Source organism: Aristolochia californica, unplaced genomic scaffold, assembly GCF_029961685.1.
Source record: "Aristolochia californica isolate CCGP_79_NKW_82.1479 unplaced genomic scaffold, dmAriCali1.0.hap1 SCAF_16, whole genome shotgun sequence".
NCBI lineage: Eukaryota > Viridiplantae > Streptophyta > Magnoliopsida > Piperales > Aristolochiaceae > Aristolochia > Aristolochia californica.
Genome location: NW_027181837.1, coordinates 22,385,975 through 22,410,996, shown reverse-complemented (window position 1 = coordinate 22,410,996; position 25,022 = coordinate 22,385,975). Strand labels below are relative to the sequence as shown.

At 39.5% G+C, this 25,022-nt stretch overlaps 4 protein-coding genes across 4 annotated transcripts; 2 read left to right on the top strand and 2 right to left on the bottom strand.

Moving 5' to 3' along the window:
- Positions 1 to 4,638: 4,638 nt before the first annotated feature.
- Positions 4,639 to 5,470, bottom strand: LOC137953318 (probable glutathione S-transferase parA). The gene is made up of 2 exons (XM_068800659.1): positions 5,156 to 5,470; positions 4,639 to 4,986 (listed from the first exon to the last, which is right to left on the bottom strand). Exons 1-2 carry the CDS (start codon positions 5,468 to 5,470, stop codon positions 4,639 to 4,641), a joined length of 663 nt encoding a protein of 220 aa, XP_068656760.1.
- Positions 5,471 to 5,743: 273 nt separating this feature from the next.
- LOC137952755 (secreted RxLR effector protein 161-like) lies at positions 5,744 to 6,751 on the bottom strand. Its single transcript, XM_068799812.1, has 2 exons — positions 6,412 to 6,751; positions 5,744 to 5,835 (listed from the first exon to the last, which is right to left on the bottom strand). Exons 1-2 carry the CDS (start codon positions 6,749 to 6,751, stop codon positions 5,744 to 5,746), a joined length of 432 nt encoding a protein of 143 aa, XP_068655913.1.
- Positions 6,752 to 12,469: 5,718 nt separating this feature from the next.
- LOC137953024 (probable glutathione S-transferase) lies at positions 12,470 to 13,571 on the top strand. The gene is made up of 2 exons (XM_068800204.1): positions 12,470 to 12,825; positions 12,995 to 13,571. The coding sequence occupies exons 1-2, from the start codon at positions 12,511 to 12,513 to the stop codon at positions 13,337 to 13,339; spliced, it is 660 nt and encodes a 219-aa protein (XP_068656305.1). The 5' UTR covers positions 12,470 to 12,510; the 3' UTR covers positions 13,340 to 13,571.
- A 3,737-nt stretch (positions 13,572 to 17,308) lies between these two features.
- LOC137953153 (KH domain-containing protein At4g18375) lies at positions 17,309 to 24,474 on the top strand. Its single transcript, XM_068800400.1, has 8 exons — positions 17,309 to 17,405; positions 18,372 to 19,016; positions 19,797 to 20,294; positions 20,376 to 20,618; positions 21,282 to 21,560; positions 21,978 to 22,030; positions 22,121 to 22,214; positions 22,711 to 24,474. The coding sequence occupies exons 2-8, from the start codon at positions 18,435 to 18,437 to the stop codon at positions 22,840 to 22,842; spliced, it is 1,881 nt and encodes a 626-aa protein (XP_068656501.1). The 5' UTR covers positions 17,309 to 17,405; positions 18,372 to 18,434; the 3' UTR covers positions 22,843 to 24,474.
- The last annotated feature ends 548 nt before the right edge of the window (positions 24,475 to 25,022 follow it).

The following is a 25,022-nucleotide window of genomic DNA, read 5'->3' as shown; positions in this document are numbered from 1 at the left end:
TGGCAGTAAGCCAAGCAGGATTCTTAACAGAAGATTTGAATCCTTTGGGTTCAGTGGAAGTAAGAAGAGCCGGAATAAGTCTAGAAGATCCCAAGACACTGAGATGCGCTGGATGACGAGGCTTAAAAATATCAACTTTAGCTCGGGTAATCATAGGATGAGAGCCCAAGGGAGAAGGCGGATGAGCAGCGGTCTCAATAGAAGGCGGACTAGAGGCCGAGGGTGGCAAAGAAGCACCTGCAAGAGGATTATCAACCTGCACAGACTCATCCAAAGGGTCAAAACAAATATTACACAGGGAGGAGCTGGATCGAGGAATGTGGAGGAGGGGAAGGGGTGTGTGGCTCAATATGATGAAGACGTGGTTCCAAGAAATTGGATATGTGAAGAGAAGAGAGTGGTTGGGCCTGGGAGCTAGGGATTGTAGGAAAGTGAGTTTCATCAAATTGAGCATGACGGGTGATATATAGCCGAGAGGTGAGAGGATCAAGACAACGAAACCCTTTTGTGAGAGGAACTATAACCTAAGAAAATGCAAGGAACACTGCAAGGAGAAAATTTGTGAGGCATATAATCACGCAAGCAAGGATAAACACGACAATCGAAATGATGAAAATTTTCATAATTCGGAGAGTAGTCGTATAAAAGGGCAAAAGGTGACTTACCTCCAAGAAGCGAAGTGGGCAACCGATTGATGATATAAGCTGCAGTGCTGAAAGCGTCAACCCAAAAGTAAGAAAGACGATGAGAGTAGAAGAGAAGTGTTAAGCCAGTCTCAGTCAGATGACGATGTTTTCTTTCAGCCCGACCGTTTTGAGCAGGAGTATATGGCAAGAGAATTGATGATGAATGTCGGAAGAATGTAGATGGGCTTTGAAGCAATTACTAGTAAATTCGGCATCACCATCACTTGGGAAAATCTTGATACGAGTGGAATGTTGGGTTTTCACAAATTTTTGAAATTGAAGAAAAATATCAAAGAAATCATATTTAAATTTCAGAGGATAAAGCCAGGTGAATCGAGAATAATCATCAATAAAAATGACATAGTAGAGAAAACCCAAAGTTGATTTGGCTGGGGAAAAACCCTAAAGATCGCAATGAATGAAATCTAACACATGAGACAAATTGCATTCATTTTGAGAATAAGGCAAACAATGATTTTTATCAAGTTGGCAGGTACTACATAGTTTGGGAGAAGGCAATAAAGACGTAAGAGAAAGATGTCATTTTAAAAAAAATAAAAAAAATAACAAAGTGATTCACATGACCAAGACGAGCATGCCATAAATCATATGAAGCACACAGAGATTTAATTCGAAGAACAGAAAGAAAAACAGTGTTGTCGCGCTCCAGCACATAAAGCCCTCCAACTCTTTTACCTTTTGCCACCAGTCTTCCTGTTTAACGATTCTGGATAGTGAAAAAAGTATTATTAAATGTAATAGAGAGGGGAAAATCAGAAGTTAATTTACTAATTGAAAGAAGATTTTTTGTGAGATGAGGAACAACCAAGACATCTAATAAGTGAATATTTGGAACAGGAGAAAACGTACCAGTGTGGGTAATGGATAGAGATGCACCGTTTCCTACGATCACAGAGTCTTTACCCGTGTAATTTTTGGACTGATCCAAAGTACATGGATCGGTGGTCATATGGGTAGAAGCCCCAGTGTCCAAAAACCAGTCAGCAGCCTCAGATCCAGAGAGAGAACAAGATGTGTTGAAGGCTTCAGCAAGATTAGCCGAGGAATCAGTCTAAGCATACCGCTGATTGCAACGATCAGCATAATGGCCCTCCATGCGACAAATTTGGCAGCGGGGTGCGCCCTCGGTTGGAAGAGTTGCGGTCGTGGGAATGAGTACGACCTTTGTGGTTACCACGGGAAGCAGAGGAAGTTCCATGGGTATTGGTACACCTGCAATTAGTGGTTGTGAACGTTGCAGTGGTGGCAGGAGGCTCAAGGGACCGCTGGAACAACTCAAAACTTTCTGCTTTAGAAACTAAATCTGAAAAATATAGGAGAGTGGTGAGAGTCATCTGAGCGGTAGAAAAATTGGAAAACTCAGCGCCGAGGCCACGAAGGAACCAGTGCATTTTTTCAATGTCCTCGACAGGGCTACCAATCACAGAGGGCTTTAAAAGTACGAGCGTACTCAGCAACTGGTTTGGTGCCGCGTTTCATCAGTTGCAAATCATCTTTGAGTCATAGTTCAGGGGCTTTCGAATGATGGCTGAAGTATTTTCCAACGCGACCCAGACATCACGAGCAGTGAAGAGGCCAACAACGACAGCCATGGCTTCCTCGGTGAGAGAGGAGAGCAGTAAACTGAGAAGTCATTGATCGACTGATTTCCATGCAAGAAATGTGGGGTTGAGTGTGGTAGAGGTGGCTGGTTCAAATCGAGGTGGCGGGACAAGAGTACCATCGACGTAAGCTAACAGTTCTTGACTCTCAAGGAGAGGAAGAAATTGGTTTTTCCAGAGAAGATAATTAGAGGAAGAAAGCTTGATAGTGATCATGTGGATTAGAGTGTTAAAAGGGAGAAGATGAGAAGAAAATTTGGAAACTATGGGAGACACTGAGTATTTTTTGTTGACTTTGACTTTGATCAAAGAGATAAACTAGAAGAAGTTGGCCCTCAATCCGAAGGCGAAGAAGGGTCCCGAAGGGACGATAGCTGATTCACCAAGAGGCATGACGACGTCTTTTGTAAAGACAGAAGCGAGAAGCAGCAAAGCCGAAAATAAACCGGTGGACGTGGAGGAGAAACCGGCAAACGGCGATCGGACAGCGATCGATGGCAGATTGAAACGGGAAGCGGCGATGAGTGAAGGACGAACGACGACAGAGAAAATGTCTCCAGCTATAGGTTTGTGTCGGATGGCAAAGAGCAGACGATGAACAGTGGAGATGAACAACGATGGGATGCACCGCCACCGGCTCCGCCAAGAAAGCGAAGTTGTCGTCTTCCTTCAACGACGACGATGACAGAGGCGATGAACAGTGATGCCGCGGAAAAGATAATGGGGTAGTGAAGCTCGGCGGAGAAAGAAAAAAAATTAGAATCGCTCGGCAGAGACAGGGTAGAATGCCTGCTCTGATACCATGAGAAGATTTGATAAAAACCACCACACCTCGAAAGTGGTGTTGATGATGAATTTATAATCCTAACAATGGCATATACAAAATATAATGAATTTTGAAATAAAAATTAGCTAATCTAATTTTTAATTTAATGCAGTCCTCTCTTTCCATTACTTTTTGGTGCCAGATATTTGTCTTTATTGGACGCATTGTTTATTCTTCTTCTTGCCTTTCTTTTCTTTTTTCCCCACAGGTAGTTGTGTTATAAGCTTAACTTGCAAACTGTTAATAAAGGAACCACCTTACTTCTTCTAGTATGGGTGAAACTGGCAAGAGATCACGCTCTCATAGAGATAATGATGTGGACGAAGCACCAAAAGAAAAGATTTAATCAAATACAGAAAGATACCCATGCTGAAGGAGATCTGGTTGTGTATCGAATACTTTGCCCTGGTAATGTTATTGGAAGTGTTACTGGAAAAAGTGGCAAAGTAATAAATTCCATCAGACAAGAGACACGTTCAAAAATCAAAGTTGTGGATCCTTTCCCAGGATCAAAAGAAAGAGTTTTGACAATCTACTGTCATGTCAAAAGCAAAGACGATAAAGAGCCAGATGAAAATGATATGAAACCTCTTTGTCCAGCTCAGGATGCACTTCTCAAAATTCATGCTGCTATAGCCAATGCAGTGGCTGCTACTCAGGATTCTGACAAGAAACGCAGGGAGGATGCTCAAATTCTTGTCCCGAATAGTCAAGTGGCAAATGTTATTGGTAAATCTGGTTCTACTATTAAGAAAATTAGAAGCAAGACCAGAACATTGATCAAGGTAACTCCAAAGGATCCCAATGATCCTACTCATTCATGTGCAATGAGCTTTGACAACTTTGTTCAGGTAAATGCTTACATACCTGGATTCAACTTATATGGCATGAATGGTTTCATGCGACTTCCATGGATAAGTAGCATCACTAAACCACAAAAACCCTTTTGACCAAGAGAAAATTCGTATTTAAGTGAACCCATTACTTTTTACATCAAATGCCCCAAAAATTGCAAGTTTTTGTTCGTTTTTGCGGATCTTGGTGAAAGTTTGAAGACAATTAGACAATAAGTCAAAAAGGGGGATGACAGGGAGAAGTTTGCACACAGCCCTACCTTGTGATGTGTCCACCACTAATGTAAAGATGGGGCAGGGCAAATAGAAGCTAACCCCTCCTCCCTTCCATCTTCTCTATCACTACCAAATGGGCAGTGGAAGAATAGGGAAAGAGGGCCAAGCTGCCTCCAGCTGGTAGACTTAAGTATATCATCTTGGGGGCTTCAGAACAATATGTGTGGTAATAAGGAACAATGCATTACTATGGTTTGCTTGATATAACAATCAGCCTTTACAAAAAAAAAAAAAAAAAAGAGAGAGAGAGCCAATTAACAGTCTATTCCTCAAGACTCCCTCGAGCACACACAGTAAGCCCAATCTTTTATTCTTTCTACAAGCTGAAAAAAAAAAAAAAAAAGCCATGCATCTGTTTAGAAGAATTCTTCCTTTCATGCAAGTCCGAGTCTCTTCTTCATGGCGGTCATCGCAAAATGGTAGATTTTGAGGGAATCAGGTTGGTTCTTGGAGACGCAGTCAAGGTCCATGCACCAGTTCACCCAGTCCATCAGCTTCGGGCACTCTTCCTCTACGCTGAAATTGCCTTCGGTCTCGTATGTGTAAAACCAGGCAGTAAATGGCAAGAGGGCGACGTCCACATACCCCAGGTTCTCCCCTCCGAAGAAGGGTTTTTCTCCCAGCTCTCCTTCTAGCAGCTTTAGTATCTCTAGTAACTCCTTCTTGGCTGCCTCCTGCTCTTCCCCTTTCTTCGTCCATGTCTTCGTCCCGTAGTCCCACACCTGCAGCAATCCAGTGATTTGGAATAATGCTTCAGAAACAAAAACTAATTCAACCGATTATAATAAACCTTCTCTTCTGATCAGACAGAAGGAACAAGGAAAAAGAAGGGAGAAAAATAAATAACCAAGAAAAAGGAACAAAGGGAAGAAGAGTTCAAACTTCAATCACCTTCTTGTCAATGAAGTCAGCCCAGAACCTGGCGTTGGCTCTTTCATAAGGGTCTGTGGGTAGAAGAGAAGACTTGTGACTCCAGACCTCGTCGATGTATTGGACGATGATGAGGGATTCGCAGACGGGTCTGCCGTTGTGGATGAGAACAGGGATTTTCTTATGAACAGGGTTCATTTGCAGCAGTAGGGGGCTCTTGTCTGCGAACTTTTCTTGCTTGTTCTCGTAGTCGACACCCTTGTAGGCCAAGGCGATTCTCGCTCGCACCGCAAATGGGCTCGCCCAGAAATCTATGAGACTCACTTCGTTTGCCATGAAAACAGATCGAGAGACTGGATGATCAAGATCAGAACGAAAAACCACAACGTTTATGCTCCTCCTTCGAGTACGTTTCCCGTATTGATCAGCCTGAAAATAGAATTACTTAAGCAGTAGCTCGGGTGCCTCTGTGGTCATGGATTACGCATAAGAGCGTTCTATAGGTCTTTCTTTGACCGCTGAATAATTAATATGGCGGTTCCCTGTCTAAATGGTCTCGTCTTCCACTTTCGATTTTATACTTTGACTACGCCATCCATGGCAGAAACACTAGGCATGGTTTCCCAACAGCTCTTCGAATCTGCAGAACACGCCATCCATGGCAGAAACACTAGGCATGGTTTCCCAACAGCTCTTCGAATCTGCAGAGCAGGAAAACAATTTTTGAACAAAATATCTAAACCACAAACCCAGGCCAAAATGCATACTCTGATAATTAACTCAAAAATACTACTTCAATTACTTTCATATTTTATCATTCACATCGTCAGCTTAAATAGCCGTTTTACAAACTATACGTGGAGAGTTGAGTGATTAACGGAAATCACATAATTATAGATATTACAGAATATGTACTGAGAAGGTAAGATTATATTTCTTCGTAAGGGAAGAAATCTCAACACTCCCCATCAAGTTAGTGCATAGATATCACTCATGCCCAACTTGTCGAGAAAATTGTAAAAAACTTAGTAAGACACTGCCTTGGTCAGCACATCGGCAAGCTGATCTTGAGACCGAATATGAGGGACTTCAATGATTCTTTTCTTCTAGTTTTTCCTTAATAAAGTGTCTCTCAACTTCAACGTGTTTAGTTCTATCATGTTGGACTGGGTTATGGGCAATATCACATGCTGCCTTACTATCACAGTATAATTTCATAGGACTTGTCTACTCAATGTGTAGTCCTTATAGGAGATTTTTTATCCATAATAATTCACATATTGCCTTGATCATTCCCCGGTATTCGGCTTCAGCTGATGATCTAGCCACCACCTCTTGCTTCTTACTTCTCCAAATCACAAAATTTCCACCTATAAATGTGAAGTATCCAGATGTAGATCGTCGATCCTCTATTGACCCAGCCCAATCAGCATCGGTATAACCTTCAATTTTCAAGTCGCCTCCTCTTTTAAACAATATTCCTTTTCCTGGAGATGATTTCAAATAGCGCAAGATAAGGTTGACGGCATTCATATGTTCTTCACTTGGAGAGTGCATAAACTGACTAACCACACTTAGTACATAAACTAAATCTGGTTTGGTATGTGTAAGATACATTAACCTCCTAACTAGTCTCTGATAACATTCCTTGTTAGCAAGGACTTTATCTGAATGTATTCCTAGTTTCAAATTTTCTTTCATAGGAGTACTGAATGGACTACATGTTGTCATACCAGTTTCCTTCAATAAATCCAAAGCATATTTTCGTTGAGATAGAAAAAATCTCTCCTTGGATCTTGACACTTCAATACCAAGAAAATATTTTAAGTAGCCAAGATCTTTCATTTCAAACTCTCTAGCAAGATGACTTTGCAATGTTTTCTTTTCTTCTGGATCATTCCCAATTACTATCATATCATCAACATACATGATAAGAGTTGTGATGGCCTCTTTGTTATATTTCAGGAAGAGAGTATAATCTGAGTTATTTTGCTTGTATCCGATATATTTCATAAAATTTGTGAACCTTCCAAACCACGCCTTCAGGGACTGCTTTAAACCATATAGGGATTTTCTCAATTTACATACTTGTTTGCATCCTTTGTTTAGCATAATACATCCGGGAGGTAATTCCATATATACTTCTTTTTGGAGATCTCAGTGAAAAAATGCATTTTTAACATCAAACTGATATAAGGGCCAATCAAGATTCACAGCCAGAGATAGTAGAATCCGAACAATATTGATTTTGGCCACTGGTGCGAGTGTCTCCATATAAACAATCCCATAGGTTTGAGTATATCCTTTGGCGACAAGCCTTGCTTTAAACCTTTCAATGGTGCCATCAGCTTTATATTTAATGGTAAATACCCACCTGCATCCGACTGGTGTCTTTCCTACAGGTAGATCAACCACTTCCCATGTTGAATTCTTTTGGAGGGAACTCATTTCTTCATTCATAGCTTCTTTCCACTTAGGATCTTTCAAGGCTTCCTGCACACTATTAGGAATAGATATAGTAGATAATTAATTCACAAATACTTCATTTGCCTTTGACAATCTATGACAAGACACAAAATTATGCATGGGATACTGAGATTTAGAAGTGAGAAGAGGTTCATAATTGACTTTAGGTTTTCCTTTTGTGGTTCAATGAGGTAGCACTCTTAGTTGAGTTTCGGAAGTTACCTGTGGCTCAAACATAGACTCGGACTCAGAAGGCAATTGATCCATTGGTACATTATGAAGGGGGAAAGATGTCGACTGAGACTCTCGTTGCATCACTTCCATCTGGTCTTGTTTGTCTCTATCTATCCTATGAAGATATCGGCTGAGACTCTGGTTGCATCACTTGTCTGTCTTCATCCTGTGAATCATGCTCCTTCGTATCATTTTGATGTTTACTGTTGTAATATGAATACTTACCACTTGTAGTATCCAAGATATCCAAATGATGATTAAGGGTCTGCAATTCAATCCTGTTCTCCCTTGATAGCTTGGGGTTCCAATTTATTTCTCAATGGCTTATGGAGATGAACAAAGGCTACACACCCAAAAACTCTAGGTGGCAGATTCAGCACAGCAGGTGAACTTATAGTTTCATGAAGAACACTCAAGGGAATCTTGAATTGTAATGCACTCTAGGCTATTCAATTGATAAGATAAGCTGCAGTTGTGATGGTTTCACCCCAATAACTAGCCGACATATGAGCTTCAAACAAGGAAGCACAAACAACCTCAAGAAGGTGGCGGTTCTTTCGCTCTGTAATCCCATTTTGTTGAGGGGTATACGAACAAGTAATTTGATGACTAATACCATGATCATCTAGATACTCTTTCAAACTTTGATTAACAAATTCTCCATCATTGTCACTACTGAGAGTTTGTACTGTAGAATGGTACTGAGTGGCTACCATTTTGTGAAATTGTTTTAACAGTGAACTAACTTCACTTTTTTATTTCATTAAGCAAATCCAATTCATCCGAGTGTGGTCATCAATAAAGGAAATAAACCACCGTTTATCACTCAGAGAGACTATATTTGCTGGACCCCATACATCAGAGTGGATAATCATAAAGGGTGCTAGACTCCTATTCATGCTTATTTGAAATGGAATACGATGGCTTTTAGCCAATTCACATACCTCACACTTAAAATCTGAAATAGATAATTTAGCAAATAGTTTTGGAAACAGTTTCTTTAAATAAACAAAAGATGAGTGACCCAACCTTTTATGCCATAACCAAATCTCATTTTCTGTAGATTTATTCACGGAGAATGCTTGAGCTAATTGATGAGAACTCTCTGGCTTCAGATCAAGGTAATAGAGTTTCCCCCTTCTAGTACCATAACCAATTGTCTTCCGAGTTCGAATGTCCTTAAACACACAATGGTTAGGCCAAAAAATCACAATACAATGCAAAGTTCGAGTTATTTGAGCCACTGATAATAAATTATGATGGAGGGTTGGAACAACTAATACAGAATCAAAACTCAGATTTTCAGTGAGAGTGATGGAACCTTCTCCAATAATGTGAGAGGGAGTACCATTTGTTGTAGATACAATATGTTGTTCAGATGGTTTCATAATTTCAACATGATGATTGTCAAAGGTCATCTGATCAGTAGCACCAGAATCAATTATCCATTCACTATTTCTAATAGGAGTGAAAGTATTAAGAACCTTACCGGATGTAGCGGAGGTGGAGGGTTCTGTTACTGCAACGGAAGCATGATTATTTGGTTTAGTGTTCCGTTTGCGAGGCGCTTTAGTAAGATCCCACCATTCTGGATACCCAATAAGTTCATAACATCTTGACTTTGTATGCCCAGTCTCACCACAGTGAGTACAAATACGTTTTGATTTTGATTCCTTCGACATGATGCAAGAAGATCGGTGATGATCACCCAAAAATACTGGTCGGGTTTGCTTTCTGTTCGCTGGGTTAATTCGGTTTGGGTCTCTGATTCTGGTCCGGTCCACTTTCTGAAAAAGACTTCATCAATTTTTTTTGGTCCGGTCTGATTTCTGCCCCTAGGTTGACCCGGTTTGGGTCTTTGTTTCCGGTCCAGTCTGATCCGTGAAAAAAATCCGGTCTGGTCCGGTTCGCTTACTCTTGTTGGGTTGATCTTGGTCCGGTCCGAGAACAGGTCGCTTAGCAAAATAATAAAACCGAGACCTAAGTTTAAGTGGGAAAAATTAAATTTCTTGTACCTCGTCTTCTTCGTCGAGATGGTGCCTCTCTTCCTCTTCGTCGACACCGATTGGGTTGGCGGTTTGCTGGAAGGCCGTCATCGTCGTCGTCGTCATCGGTGATGTCGGGAAGGTCTGCCGAAGTAGGTTTTGACGGAGTAGGTTCGTCTTCGTTGAGTCGCACGCTGGTGAGGCTCTTCGTCGTCGGTCGATGACGCTTTCCGATGGAAGGCCGATCACTGGAAGGTGGTTCGACTGCGGTTCGTTGGCGAATTTTGGGAGTTCGGGTGGCAGCGGTTTTGTGTTCCAGTGACGGCCGAACGGAAATGCAAACATAGTCTTCTTCGTTCACAAAGCAAACCTGCTTTTTTTTTTTTTTTTTTCGGCGACAGAGTTGAAGGCCGAGCGATGGCGGAACTTCCGAACAACGACTGAGATTACGGGACAGAGCTTTCTCTGTTCTTCAGTAACTGAGATTTCGGGACAGAGCTTTTGCTCTGTTCTTCGGCTGCGAGAGACTACAGACAGAGCCTTCACTTTGTTCTTCGACGACGAGAAGAAGAAGGAGAAGGATTCTCCTGCTCTGATACCAACTCAAAAATACTACTTCAATTACTTTCATATTTTCTCATTCACATCGTCAGCTTAAATAGCCGTTTTAAAAACTATACATGAAGAGTTGAGTGATTAACGGAAATCACGTAATTACATAGATTACAGAATATGTACTGAGAAGGTAAGATTATATTTATTCGTAAGGGAAGAAATTTCAACAAATTAAGCCGTAAAACACAATTGGTCATCCTTTTTTTTTTTTTTCTCTTTTACCGAAAACAAGCAGTGGTTTACTCAGAAAAATCTTTTCGTCTTGCTGAACTCTTGCATAGACTAGTACTATTTCTTGCAGTTATTTCACTCACCTCGGGTATCTAGCAAGCTCTGTGAAATCATCTGGCTAAGGGAGTATCATTCCTACCATGGAACAAGAAAATCCTAAGCGTATGTACCAGTTCATCCATAGTTCTAGCTGTTGTGAATGGACTGAAAGCTCTCTCCTTCTCTACACACCATCTCTCTCACCTTCCTTCTCTCCTCTTTTCCCTCTAGAACTCTCCCCCGTCAACCCCATTGAGCCCATATCTCCTTTACAACTCTCCACTCATCTTGCAGTTGGTTTTGCCTCCTTTTCTGCCTTTCTGACTTTTTTTGTTGCTATAAAAAGCTGATTTCGTCGTTAAAATTTTTGCCCAAAGGAGGGTTTTCAGCATAACATACAAGAGGATCATGTTAACGAAACAAAGACCGTAAGTACAATAGCAATAGAAAAGTATGAGATTTTAAATTAGGTTCTATCTTAGATTTATGATGGATGTAATAGAACTCCATTGGTTGATTAGCTTCAATCTTACAGTTAGTCTATACTTGATAGTTGTTGAGAAGATTTGATCCTATATTTCATGTGAAAAATGTTAGAATACGGTAATCTTAAATCATGATCCAAAATTTTCATCACGCTAGAATATTAGGATTCAGATACATACTTGGATCAATTCCAAAATTTTGTCTTCTGATGCGGAATTACTATGACGAACAGAATGGTTTTTATGATCTTCCTCAACTAGTTGGATTTAGTGTGTTGGGGACCACAACCCTGACGTTCTATTTATATTGTTTAATAAGGGTTCTCATAATTCCCTAATCAAGACAATATGAGTATCTACTCAATTGACCAATATTCATTTTTTAGTAGGCTTACCAAAATTAGACCACTTAATTTTAGCCCATATTAAATATAATTGAATAAAATATGTTACCCAACTTAGGAAACGTGAATTTTCTAACAAAAAAATCCAAAGATAGTCACAAACTAGCAATGATTGTTGTTATATGTACTACAAAAATATGGTTACCCTTCAAACTAATTTAAATTTTGAGGCATTGGGAGGGACGACGGAGTTGTGACAGAGTATATACTTATTATAAGCTTTTGTTGTAGGTTTTTTTGGGGATTTTGGGAGAATTTTGTATTTTTTTAGATTTGGTGCTCATGTAGATTTTAAATTTCTGTGCCTCTAAAAAACCTTGTATTTTCCAACAAAATCTTAATTTTATTCTAAAAAAAGTAAAAAAAATATTTTGATAATTACAAATTATTAAAAAAAATTATCATAGTGGCATGCCCATGACAATGCATGTTGTAGCAACAAATACCACTACCAATGATGTCGTATAATCTTAATTTGTAATGTATTCTTATGATTTTCATGAATATTATGCATTTCATATATGAAACATGTATAATTTTACATTTGATATTTTTTTATTATTTAATTTTTTAAATTACATATTTTAGTAAATCTAACTTCTCTTTAAGGTTAGGACTTCAATCTAGGCCAAAAGCGGTTGTTGATAATGTCATCCCTGTCCTGCTTCGGTTGATGCGAACTCTGTATTGAAATATCCAGGATCAAATACTTGGAGAAGAGGTAACAGAGTGCTGGTGACGCATGTCATGACGTCTTCTTTGGAACTAAACTACTGGAATGCCGCCTTAATAAGAGTCCTAGTCCCAACCCGACCGACCTCACCGCTTGTGGTTATAAATTCTCGCACCTGTGCTGCCTTTGCTTCATCATCTACATTCCAGCAAGCGATACAGGTTTCTTTCTTGCTCGAACAGCCATGGCGGATGAAGTGATTCTTTTGGATTTCTGGCCGAGTCCCTTCGGAATGCGGGCGAGAGTCGCCTTGGCCGAAAAGGGGATCGAATATGAGTACAGGGAGGAAAACCTTGCCAACAAGAGCCCTTTCCTGCTGCAGATGAACCCTGTGAACAAGCAGATCCCTGTTTTGGTCCACAATGGGAAACCCATTTGTGAGTCGCTTATCATTGTCCAGTACATTGATGAAACTTGGAGCGACAAAGTTCCTTTGTTGCCCAAAGACCCCTACGAACGTGCCAGGGCTAAGTTTTGGGCCGACTTCGTTGACAAGAAGGTGAGTTCTTCGGTCTTCGTCTTCTCCTCCCCTCGCCACCGCTCCGTGGTTCTTTAAATAGACATTTATCAGTTTTTTTGGACGCTTTGGAGCTTTGCTGGTTCACCTCATTTACTGATTCGAACTCTGTTGGTAAATGCTAATTGTTTGATGGGTTTTCCTGCAACAGATGTATGAGAGCGGATCGAGATTATGGAAAACAAAGGGGGAGGCTCAGGAGGCCGCCAAGAAGGACCTCATCGAGGCGTTAAAGCTGTTGGAAGCAGAGCTTGGAGAGAAACCATTCTTCGGAGGAGACGGCTTCGGTTATATCGATATCGCTCTGGTGCCTTTCTCCTACTGGTTCTACACCTACGAGACAGAAGGGAATTTCAGCATTGAGAAAGAGTTCCCAGTACTGTCGGCTTGGACGAAGAGGTGCATGGAAAAGGAAAGCGTTTCCAAGGGTCTTCAAGACCCTCTCAAGATCTACGAGTTTGTGGGAATGTTGAAGAAGAAGTTCGGAATCGAGTAGAGCAGAAACTCTTCGTTTTCTACGTCAGAAGATGGAGGAACTCAGTGTGTTCTTCTTTTTCCTTTTAGCAGTTCTAAAAGATGCATTACATGCGATGTAATGGGATCTCTCGTCATGTAGCCTTTGTTTATTCCTTGTACTGTATCAGTGTTGCAGAGCTCTTAATTGGTCAAACTACATCTGCCATGTTTTATTCTGTGTTTTTTCCCTAAATGGATTTGGTGTATTTTAATGATCTTATTTGCAAAGGAAGGTTTCCACCTTCTGCAAATCCAGCAAAAGAATAAGAAACAGCTACTCCCTGTTTATGCCATTTTGACTACAGCAGCAGAAAGGAATATGAAAACCAGACGAATATTCGCTTGTCCGAGACAGTAATGGCTCTAGATAGTTGAGGTCCGTTCACCCAATAAAGACTCCCTCTAGAGATAAGAGATTTGGTCGCCATTGATTCCTGAACAGATTCAACAATGATGCGTTTCTTAAATTCCCTCCATATGTTCAAGCTTTCAACTTAAGAAATCTGGAGCTCCGTTATCTGAATCGTCTTAAAAGATGAGCTGTTGACTTGGGGGCGGCTAAAAGTTGACGTGCAGCTTTCGAGTTAAAACTGTACTGGATCGAATTCATTTACCTGTCGCGATCTCGACCTAAAAAATTGTTTGAAATGATCCGGCACTGCTCGAAAATATCTAGACCCAGGTTTCCCCGTTGATTCCATTTTTTTATTATTTATTAAAATAAAATAGAAATAGAAAAAAATTATTAGATTTGTAATTTTGCTTGATTACTGGTTTATGTTTGTTGAATGGAATGAATCTGGATTCTCTCACCTCCCGCTAGCTATTTCTGGCTGACAGCAAAAATCACTGTTGTGTGAGGAACAGTGAAATAAAAAATCGGAAATTGGTGCTAACCAAGGAAGGATAGTCGAAGACATTTAAAAAATCGCGGCGAAAACGAATAATTAGAGAGGAACAGAATTCGTGGACACAAATCTTTGATCAAAACAAAATTTTCCATTGCTTTTTTTTTTTCTGTGATAAGCGTTGCTTTCTTATTGGGGATCAAAACAGATTTTTTCCACTTCTATTGATCAAATCTCCTTTGGATTCAATCTTTGTTTCTTTGCTTCTTATGTAGATACCACAAACAGCTTACGAGAGAAAGTCTTCGTCTCTTTCTCTTGACATTGTGTTCGCATGAGTTGTCTGAATTTTCTTTCATAAGAGTAAATCTTCAGTATAATCAAAACAAAAAAGTTTATTATGGCGTGATTGTAGGAAATGGATTATTTTCTTCATCCTGTGATTTTATTTCTTGATTTTAAGATCTAAATTGATCCTAAAATCAGCATGTAATGCATTATAAATTGCCTCCTAAACGGAAAAGAATGATAAGTCAGAAAATATTATTCGAAAGTGTCTGTGTCTCGGTTTCACTTATCTGTTTGTCAATTCAATATGGTATCAAAGCGGGTTAATAACCTAGAGATTTGATTGAGATATTGTGATCGTTCAGGGACGACGTAGAGAGAAAATTCCATTCTCTCCCTACGTCGTGCTTCCTGCTGCGGACCCGATTTCAAAGTAGGGAATCGATGAGGAGAAGCTACAGATGCAAGCTGACGAATGACTTCCCACGATGCAGTACCGGAACTACCTAAGTCTGGCCGATCACGTAGTCGCCGAAGGAGGAAGCTGGAAAAAATTTATCATGGAATTGCAAAACTCTTTTTTTCTGCAACTCTATATTCCGGTCGTTCCGTAGCCAAAAGAACGTTGTCGATGACCGCCGACGACCTTACCACCAGCCCGTTATTGTTACCGATTACTGCTATCGCCGAGAGAAGCCGACTTGTAGAACTCTGTTTTCTTTCTACATTGACTGTTTCCGTAGCCGAACCCCGCTGGAACCCACCAAACCGTTGCCGAATCACCGTTTGGTTTTTCGACACATCACCAGCCCGCACGAAGAAGAAGAGAATTGCCTTTGCCGTGAACAGAATCACCGTCACAGAAGACCGGCGGAAGTTCTAAAAGCTGTAGACGCCGAGCCACCGCTCGGCCTCCCAAAAAAACTTATCGTCACTGACAAAACCAGAAGGCCTGCCATCACCGAAACCAGGACCGCTGAAGACGAAGACGACTAGGTACGCGGAAAAATATTTTTCGCTTAACTTAGGTCTGATTTTTATTATTCTGACGACCCAGACCCGAACCCGAACTGGACCATAATCGGACTTGACCAAACCTAACCCGAACCGGACCACATTCGGACCCGAATTGGACCCGAAGAGGTCCAAAATAGGACCAACAACGAACCAGACCAGCACCGAACCAGACCCAAAAAAAATTAAAAATTAAAAAAATATATATTTGCAACAAGTTGGGTGTTCATGCTATTCACTAACCCCCAACTTGAGGGGGAGTGTTGGAAAACAAGACCCAATACCACAAAACCAAAGACACTTTGTCGTCACCGAATACGCTATGTCATCACCGAAGATGCTCTGTCACCACCGAATATGCTTTGTTGTCACCAATCACTGAAGATGCTCTGTTGTCACCATATTACTGAAGACGCTATGTCGTCATTATCGAACACGCTTGGTCGTGATCCCGTCACTGAAGACGCTCTGTCATCACCGAAGACGCTTTGTCATCAAACATTACCGATGATGCTCTGTCGTCACCCGTCACCGAAGATTGTCTCAAATTAATCTATGGTTCACCGTGAGAGCATGGTTTAGAAGTGCTCTCGACGAAGAAGACGACGAAACCAAATTTGACTCGGATCAGACTTGATCGAACCGAATTACCGAACTGGACTGAACTGAACATCCGAATCGGATCGTACAAATAGACTTCCGCTGATCACACCCGATGGAGTGCTCAAGAAGTGCGGATATATGGTATATTTTTGTCTCAGATCAAGCGTAGTACGTAGTAATAACTTATACAACTCACTTGGCAAGTTGGGCATCTGATATCTGTACACACCACTTGAGGGAGAGTGTTGGCGTGAGCTGTCTGTGCTTCCTTTCAAAAAATGAAATCTTTCATAGAATCAAAACGAAAAAATTTATTATGGTGTGTGATTTTATTCCTTGATTTTAGGATCTAAATTGATCTAAAATCAACATGTAATGTATTATAAATTACCTCCTAAACGGAAAAGAATAATAAGTCATAAAATATTATTCAAAAGTATTTGTGTCTCAAGTCAACACATTGCAATATCTTCTTCTTGTTCTTATTCTATGCCTCTTTCATAACGTAATAGGCTTGCTACCCTTCCGTTGCGATCCTGGACGATGGCGTCATCAGAGTAATGGCTACTGTGGGAGAGTTGCTCTTTTGCAATCTCGAGTAATCCTATTGTCTCTTTCCCGCACAGAGATAATTCGCCAAATATTTGAATTTTTTTATGTCGTTGTTTTAATATAAAGATCGACATGTAATAAAAAACAAAAATTATAGTAAAATGGATAAAAGTGGATATTTTAACATACAGTTTAATAATGATTTTAATGTATTATTTTTTTATAATAAAAAAAATATTATATAACTAATAGTTATGTTTTACTTACATATTATGTATTCTAATATTTATATATCGCCTTAATTTTCAGCATCACTCTTTTTTTCTTTTTTCTATAATTATTAATTTGAATAATTTTTTAAAAACTGCTTATAATTAAATGATACTTTGCCCATGCTACAATTCTAAATACAGTTTACTTAAAAATTAAATGAATAAAGGTATTTTTATTTTAAATTAATATTAATTTAGTTTTAAAATAAAAATATAATTTAACTTTTTAAGTATGGGATAGTACTCGCCCACTCGTTTCTGGCCCATCTCTAACAGACCCGAGAGGCCGATACTCGAAAGTCGTTAAGCCCGTGTTGGATATGAGGGTTCTGGGAGGGCATAGAGCCATATAGGTCCTGGCATATTCCATCAGTCACCCTGTTCCACTCGACGGGAAAGTTTCAGTTTTGGAGCCAGCTGCGGAGGTGCGACAGCTTCTGGTGTAGGGTTTTGGTTCTTCTCTCACAAGGTAGGACTCTTCGCGTTCGAAGGTGCTCGCTCTTCTCTCCTCTTGCTCGAGGTTGTCTAGGTTTAGGGTTTGAATGCCTGCCTTTGCACCAGTTCCTTCCAAGCTATACCGTCTTTGTTGCCCGTTACCAATAATTAATTCTTTTACACTTCCAGTGTGTTTTTATTTCCACCGTTTCACTTCTTTCGCGGTTTATTCTTCTCCTTTGAAGGCTGCAATGTTTCGTTGTTTTATTCGCAAAAAAACATTGGTTTTTTTTCACTACACGTTGCTCGCTCCTTGTGCGTGTTTCTGGTAGAGTTAATCTGTAGATGGTTTTTGTGGGTGGACTGAAGTTCTTTGTCTTAGGTAGGGAAAAACTCGGCGCTAACCAATGGAGCTTACGTTTCCCCCCTTTAGTCTAGTATTTCTTTTCGAATAATATATATTTCTTCATTTGCTAATGTTTTTGGCTTTCTTTAAATATCTTTTTATTCTTGTTAACCGTTTGTAATCTTTGTTTAGTGAGTATCGGCTTTTTGACTCTACCCATTCGAAGTTATTATCTAGGGCTCTTCGGTTATCAAAAGACTTTTAACTTTTTAAATACATCGTGTTAGTAAATCACATGTTTACTGTTTCTCTCTCTTTTGTTTTATTTCTTAACGCAATGTAACGAGCTTTGGTTCCTGCTTAAACTTATTTTACACTGAATCTGTCTTTTTTTATTTTCTTTTTTTTGTTGGTGTTGTTATTTACTCGAAAAGATCTTTTAATGATGTTATCTTCGTGCTTAGTTGAATCTTTATGCTTTTCAACTTTAGTTTACCATATATCGTTCTCCATTTAATCATAATTTTGAAATAAAAATTAGCTAATCTAATTTTAATTTAATGCAGTCCATTACTTTTTGGTGCCAGATATTTGTCTTTATTGGACGCATTGTTTATTCTTCTTCTTGCCTTTCTTTTCGTTTTTTCCCCACAGGTAGTTGTGTTATAAGCTCAACTTGCAAACTGTTAATAAGGGAACCACCTTACTTCTTCTAGTATGGGTGAAACTGGCAAGAGATCACGCTCTCATAGAGATAATGATGTGGACGACAAGCACCAAAAGAAAAGATTTAATCAAATACAGAAAGATACCCATTCTGAAGGAGATCTGGTTGTGTATCGAATACTTTGCCCTGATAATGTTATTGGAAGTGTTATTGGAAAAAGTGGCAAAGTAATAAATTCCATCAGACAAGAGACACGTTCAAAAATCAAAGTTGTGGATCCTTTCCCAGGATCAAAAGAAAGAGTTTTGACAATCTACTGTCATGTCAAAAGCAAAGACGATAAAGAGCCAGATGAAAATGATATGAAACCTCTTTGTCCAGCTCAGGATGCACTTCTCAAAATTCATGCTGCTATAGCCAATGCAGTGGCTGCTACTCAGGATTCTGACAAGAAACGCAGGGAGGATGCTCAAATTCTTGTCCCGAGTAGTCAAGTGGCAAATGTTATTGGTAAATCTGGTTCTACTATTAAGAAAATTAGAAGCAAGACCAGAACATTGATCAAGGTAACTGCAAAGGATCCCAATGATCCTACTCATTCATGTGCAATGAGCTTTGACAACTTTGTTCAGGTAACTGCTTACATACCTGGATGCAACTTATATGGCATGAATGGTTTCATGCGACTTTCATGAATAAGTGACTTTGTTTTACCCTACTGAATGTGCTAATGTATTTGAAGGGACCGAACTTTGAAGAACTCTTCTCTGCCCTGTCTGCTAAATACAAGATCTGGTATTAATGGTTGAACTTTTTCAGACCTCTAAATATGGGTGTGGTTGAATCCTAGTATGCATTGAGCAGGCTCATTGAGAAAGCTGCCACAGAAAAAAATAAAAATTGGAAGCATATTTTTATTGTTCAGAAGTATCATGTCCATGAATTTTAATCTTTTCCATTTTCTTGGATTGAATTTTTTGTTAAAATTTTTTATGTTTTCCATCCTCTGCATTATATAGAACATGAATCATGAATGTGCATGTAAATGGGAAAAAAGAAATATGGAGTCTTAATCTATCTATGTATAGTGCACGGACTTTCTAATTTAGCTGTTAGGTTTTGTATTAAAAAGAAGGACATTAGGTTGAGATCTAATAGCTTGAATCCCATTTTGTCTGAGTATATTATCTTTATTTTTGTATATCTTTATTTCCATTGTAAGTTATTGTTTTGACCTTTTTTTTTCAGTCCTGATGATAGGATATCTTTATTCCAATGTTAGTTATGGTTCTGATTATTTTTATAATTTTTTCCATCTTGGTGATAGAATAAGATAATAGCACTATTGTGTGATCCATATTTTGTTACATACTTTTGCTAATATTTGTTCAAACTGTACAATTTTCATGTAGATAAGTGGTGAGGCTGGAGCAGTGAAGAAAGCACTGTTTTCTATATCCGCAATTATGTATAAGTTCTCTCCAAAGGAAGAGATTTCTCTTGAAACTTCTGTGGCAGACCTACCACCAAGCATCATCATTCCATCAGATGTTCCCATTTATCCTGCTGGTGGATTTTATTCTAGTGCAGATGCTATGGTTGCCCCTCAATCTGCACCACCAGTTATGGGTGCAACACCTCATGTCCCAGAAATTCATGGATATCCTGATACGTCAGGTGGATGGCCTATTTATTCATCTGCTCTTCCTGTTGTTTCTGCATATGGTGGCCCGACCCACTCAGAGGAGATGATAGTACGAGTATTGTGTCCCTCAGACAAGATTGGTCGTGTCATTGGCAAAGGGGGAAGCTCCATTAAAAGTGTGAGGCAGGCGAGTGGTGCCCGCATTGATGTCAATGATCCAAAAGAAGACTGGGATGAATGTGTTATCACCGTGACTTCTTCAGAGGTTTGGAACTTAGCCTTTGCGTTCTTAATGTATTTTCCTCTTCAGTTCACAAGATTAAAATCCATATTATTCTGTTGACAGTCCTCCAATGATATAAAGTCCACTGCGGTTGAAGCTGTTCTTTTGTTGCAAGGAAAAATCAATGACTATGATGATGATGATACAGTGACCATGCGTATACTTGTGCCATCAAAGATTATTGGTTGTCTTATTGGAAAGAGTGGTGCAATTATCAATGAGATGCGTAAGAGAACTAAAGCTGATGTTCGTATCTCAAAAAGTGAAAAACCAAAATGTGCCTTTGATGATGATGAACTTGTAGAGGTGTGTTTGTACTCTTGTGGGCGTGTTTATTTATTTGTACGGATTAAACTATACAGTATCCAACTTATGATGTTCTTAATCATGTTGATCTATAATGGGGATTACTATTTCCCTTCATATCTGCTGTCAACCTCTGCCTGCTCTCTTCTAGCTAGAAATGGTTGGTTAGAGATTCATATATAATGAGTTAAATGCTATGCATGTGCTATGTATGGGATAATTAAAATAGTGTTATGGAGTCTGTCAGGCCAATTCAGCTTGGTTGAGCGTGAACCCGAGCCTCTGTTGGTTCTTACTGGACAGAGAGTTGGTCCACCGGCTCAAATGTACTTCGAAGAATTAAAAAACTGAAATCTCTGGAGAAAGGCCAGCCAACTGATGTCTTGACTGGCTTGGGCCTGAATTGGCCATGCCACCAGTCCAATGAGCTTTCTGGTGGCTTGAGCTAGTGATCTCTGACTAATGGGGTTTGATACTATTCTGTCATGCAGGATCCTTGAACCTCTCATCCATATGATAGAAGTGCAGCAACTTCTATTTAGCTATAGTGTTCCACTTTCTTGTGCATTTCTGCTTTTGTTTAGTTCTTTCCTTCTTCTGTGGAGTATTTCCTGTTAATGGATAGTTCCTTATGCTGCTACTCTTTCTTTTGTTTGCATCCAGGTGGTTGGAGAGGTTGGAAGTGTGAGAGATGCTCTAGTTCAGATAGTTCTGAGGCTGAGGGATGATGTGTTGAAAGATAAAGAAGGTGTAGGTCGCAGTGCTCCACCTCCCCTTCCTCCTGTAGAACCTCCCATGTATGCTACTGGTGGTGGTCTTGCTGTTCCATCAGCAGCTTTGCCAAGTGTTGCTCCTTTGGGTTATGATCAACGCATGGATCACCCTAACTCTGGCTTAGGCATGTTTTCAACCAGCAGTCTCTATGGATATGGATCATTTCCGGTACTTAATGTCTGCAACCTAGCAACTTTTTCTATTATGTTAGTTAGGTCTATCAATTTGGTAGAGGAAGTATCTTACAGCATTTCATGGTTTTTTTAGTGTTGAAATTGGATGGGACAATATCCTAACATTGTGAACTACATAAACTTCTGTACATTCTTAAATGAGGTCCCTTGTGTGCAGAAACTGCATTAACCAACTGAGCCTGGGTTGCTTTAATAGGTCTCTATAAGTGAAAACTAACTGAAACAACATTATTCAGACCAAATTTTTGAAAATCTGCAACACTTCTGTTATTGAAGAAACTTATGTTTTTGTTTGTCAATCAGTTAAATGCTGTTGTTGGTAAGAATTATTCCTATAATTTGTCTTTGTTTTCTTGTCCAGCTTGATGACTCGCTTGTATTTGCTTTGTAGGTTGAAAATGGTTATGGATCCATTCCTTCTTATTCATCAAAGGCATATGCAGGGTTTGTATTGACCTGGAAATTTTGGTGTTTAATTGGCATTTTTGTAGCTCTTATATATTTCTTTTTTTTAAAAAAAATCTTATTGTGCAGATTGCAGCCTTCACCTCTTGAGATTGTGATTCCTGCAAATGCAGTGGGTAAAGTGATAGGAAAAGGTGGGGCAAACATTGCAAATATCCGTAAGGTCAGTTCCATCCATATATTGCCTTGTCTTATTCCCGTATTTGGAAGTCCTATGTGGAAGTGTACCTTTTATCTGCCTTCAAGTACTCTTTTCTATTTGCTATGTTCTGTTGGTCTACTAAAAAACTCAACATGAGTATATTTTGTTGTCACTTTCCTTTTGGCACGTATGCTATCTAATTAAGTTCATGTCATTTAGTATGGCTGCTTCTTGAGAAAATTGTTCATTTGTTGATTTTATTGACAGTGCATGGAATTCTTAACTTCATGTAGCTGTTAACGATAGTTTGTATATCTTATGCGTTATCAGATTCTCACTTTTTGTCCAAAGAAAAGAATCACATCTTTTTTTTTCTTTTATTCATACTGATTTTCAAATGAACGATCTCATCTCTGATTGTGATTTGATCAGTTTATTCATCATTGTTCAGTTTTCAAAACATAGTCCCATATATTTATTTGTGCTCTCTGTTCATTTCTTCTGCTTGTTTTTGTAGATTTCTGGTGCCGTTGTTGAGATTCTTGATTCAAGATCATCTCGTTCCGATCGTATTGCTCAAATATCTGGTACACCTGAGGAGAAGCGTGCAGCTGAGAACTTGATTCAGGCCTTCATTTTGGCCACATAAATCATGCTATTTTCAGTTTGTCATGAGTCTGGAAAGGTGAACTCTACTTTTATTTGGCATATTCCGTCTCAGAGGCATTCCCTGTCCTTAGATCATTCTAGGTTCTGCCTCTTGAGAGAAGGGAAATGACATGTCATCCTAGGAAGTCATGCTGAGCCACTCTTTTCATTCCATCAAGGCAAAGTTCAACTCAAAATTGCAAAGGGTTTCATGGCTTGACGTATTTCTGGCTAATCAGACCATTCTGTCTTCGACGTTTATGAATCTGTTCTCTCCTGTTTGCCTTTAGCAGCTTTTAGGGTCTTTCTTTCTCTGCTTTTTGTTTAATCTCAGTGCGCTCTGTGCGACTGGTGTGCCTATCGATCATCTCAGTTCCTGTTTCTTTTGATGTTTTATCCAAATTAATCTGATCGTTATCAAACACATTGTTCAATCTATGTATGTATTTTCTTTTTTCAAGTGTTCCCAACATTCCTGGCATCACTGGTAGTATGATCTATCCTCTTTGTCTCACTGGAGTTAAAATTGTTTGATTGGTTTTTTTTTTTTCTCAGTGCTTTTTGAATTGTAATTTATATTAGTAAACTTCTACTCCACCTTAAAAGATTTTATAACTTCTCCCCCCTGGATGGAAGTCTGATAATCCCATTCTGGCATCTGGAGAATATTTTTGAAGTCTAGAAGAATCGTCATTGTTAGGTTTTTTGTTGCTTCTGTTTAGTTTTCAAGGCTGCAATAGGCTACTTTCACAAGCTGGGAGACATCCTACTTGTGTTCATTCTCATAACTCCATTTTGGCTTCAGAGTTGTTGTTCGTCAATCTGCGGTTTGATAGTTGGTCCGTATTTTAAATAAGTCTCTCATTTTAGCTAATATATGACTGTTCAGATGGATCCAAACCATTCCGTCCACTGCATTTTTCCTTCTGTTAAGTTCTCTAGGGGCAGTAATATGCATAGTAAACTGTCTTTGTTTAATCTGTATACTGGTTTTTTACAAACTGGCTATTCTCATAACCTGATGGATGTCTTCTTGAGCCATGTACATAACCAACCGAAGTTTCATCTGACTGGTAGATTTGTGAATTCTATTATATAAACCGTTTTCATCAATTTTCTGTTTGCTAGATCTGTAGGAATGTAGCAGCATATCTGGTTCTTCTCTAGAGTCATATCTGTCTAAACCCGTAGATTTCCACTGATCTGCCCAATTGTTGACAACGTCATATCTAGAGTCATATCTGTCTAAACCCGTGAATATTTCTGTCTGTTGAGGTGCCCTAAGCGGGTGTTATGTTTTTGAGGAAAGGCAAATGTACGGTACTGATCGAGCACCTATGGCAATGGGTCTCAGACCGTATTAAAAGGGCAACTGCAGCATGGGTTTCTGAAACCCATTAAAGTTTAGGACCTAGTAATGTTTTGTTATTTTTCTGGGGATGCTCTGGTTCTTTGAAGAAACTGTTCGAGTCGTGAGAAATGGTGGCATGGCTCCGTAAAGCCTATGATTTTGGGGAAGAAAAATGACTTTACTGTATGATGTGTACGTTAACGTGCTGGCTTGCTTTCTTGTTTTCTATGTTGTGTGTGATGCCCCTTGCAATAGCAAATGTTAGTCCGGGCTTGCTTTGTACTTGTGCGGGTATGTGGGCTGTTCTGTGCCTGTGCAAAATTGTTTACTTTTACAATGGCGACCCCCACTAGGCCTAATCTAATACCTTCAATTATATGAGAAATACAACATCTCAGTCAAGATTCAAGGGCTAGTAGGGGTTGTCTTTCCCATTGTTGTCTCCACAAGTAGAGTTAGTTTTTGTGTTTGTTTTGCTAAGCGCCAAAAAACTCAAATGTTGGAAAATATTTTGCAGCTTTCTGATGCCTTTGCTATGTTATTTCCTGGCGCTCCCACCCTCTTGAGCGCTTAGATAGGCAAAGAGAAGGAATATCCAAGTAATGACATTTTACCGGTTTACGAATGTCACTTTTAAAACTGCCGGTCAACCTTACGGGCGGGTGAGACTGCCCGGCGGCCTTTTCTCTGGCCTCCACCGCATGCCTGGCTAATGCCATCAGATTTCATGGATGATTCTTTGATATCCTAGTGAAAGAATGTTGTTTATCTTCTATTTAACGCAAGCAACCCTCACCCAAGGCGCAGTTCTTTATTTCTCTCTTTCAAGT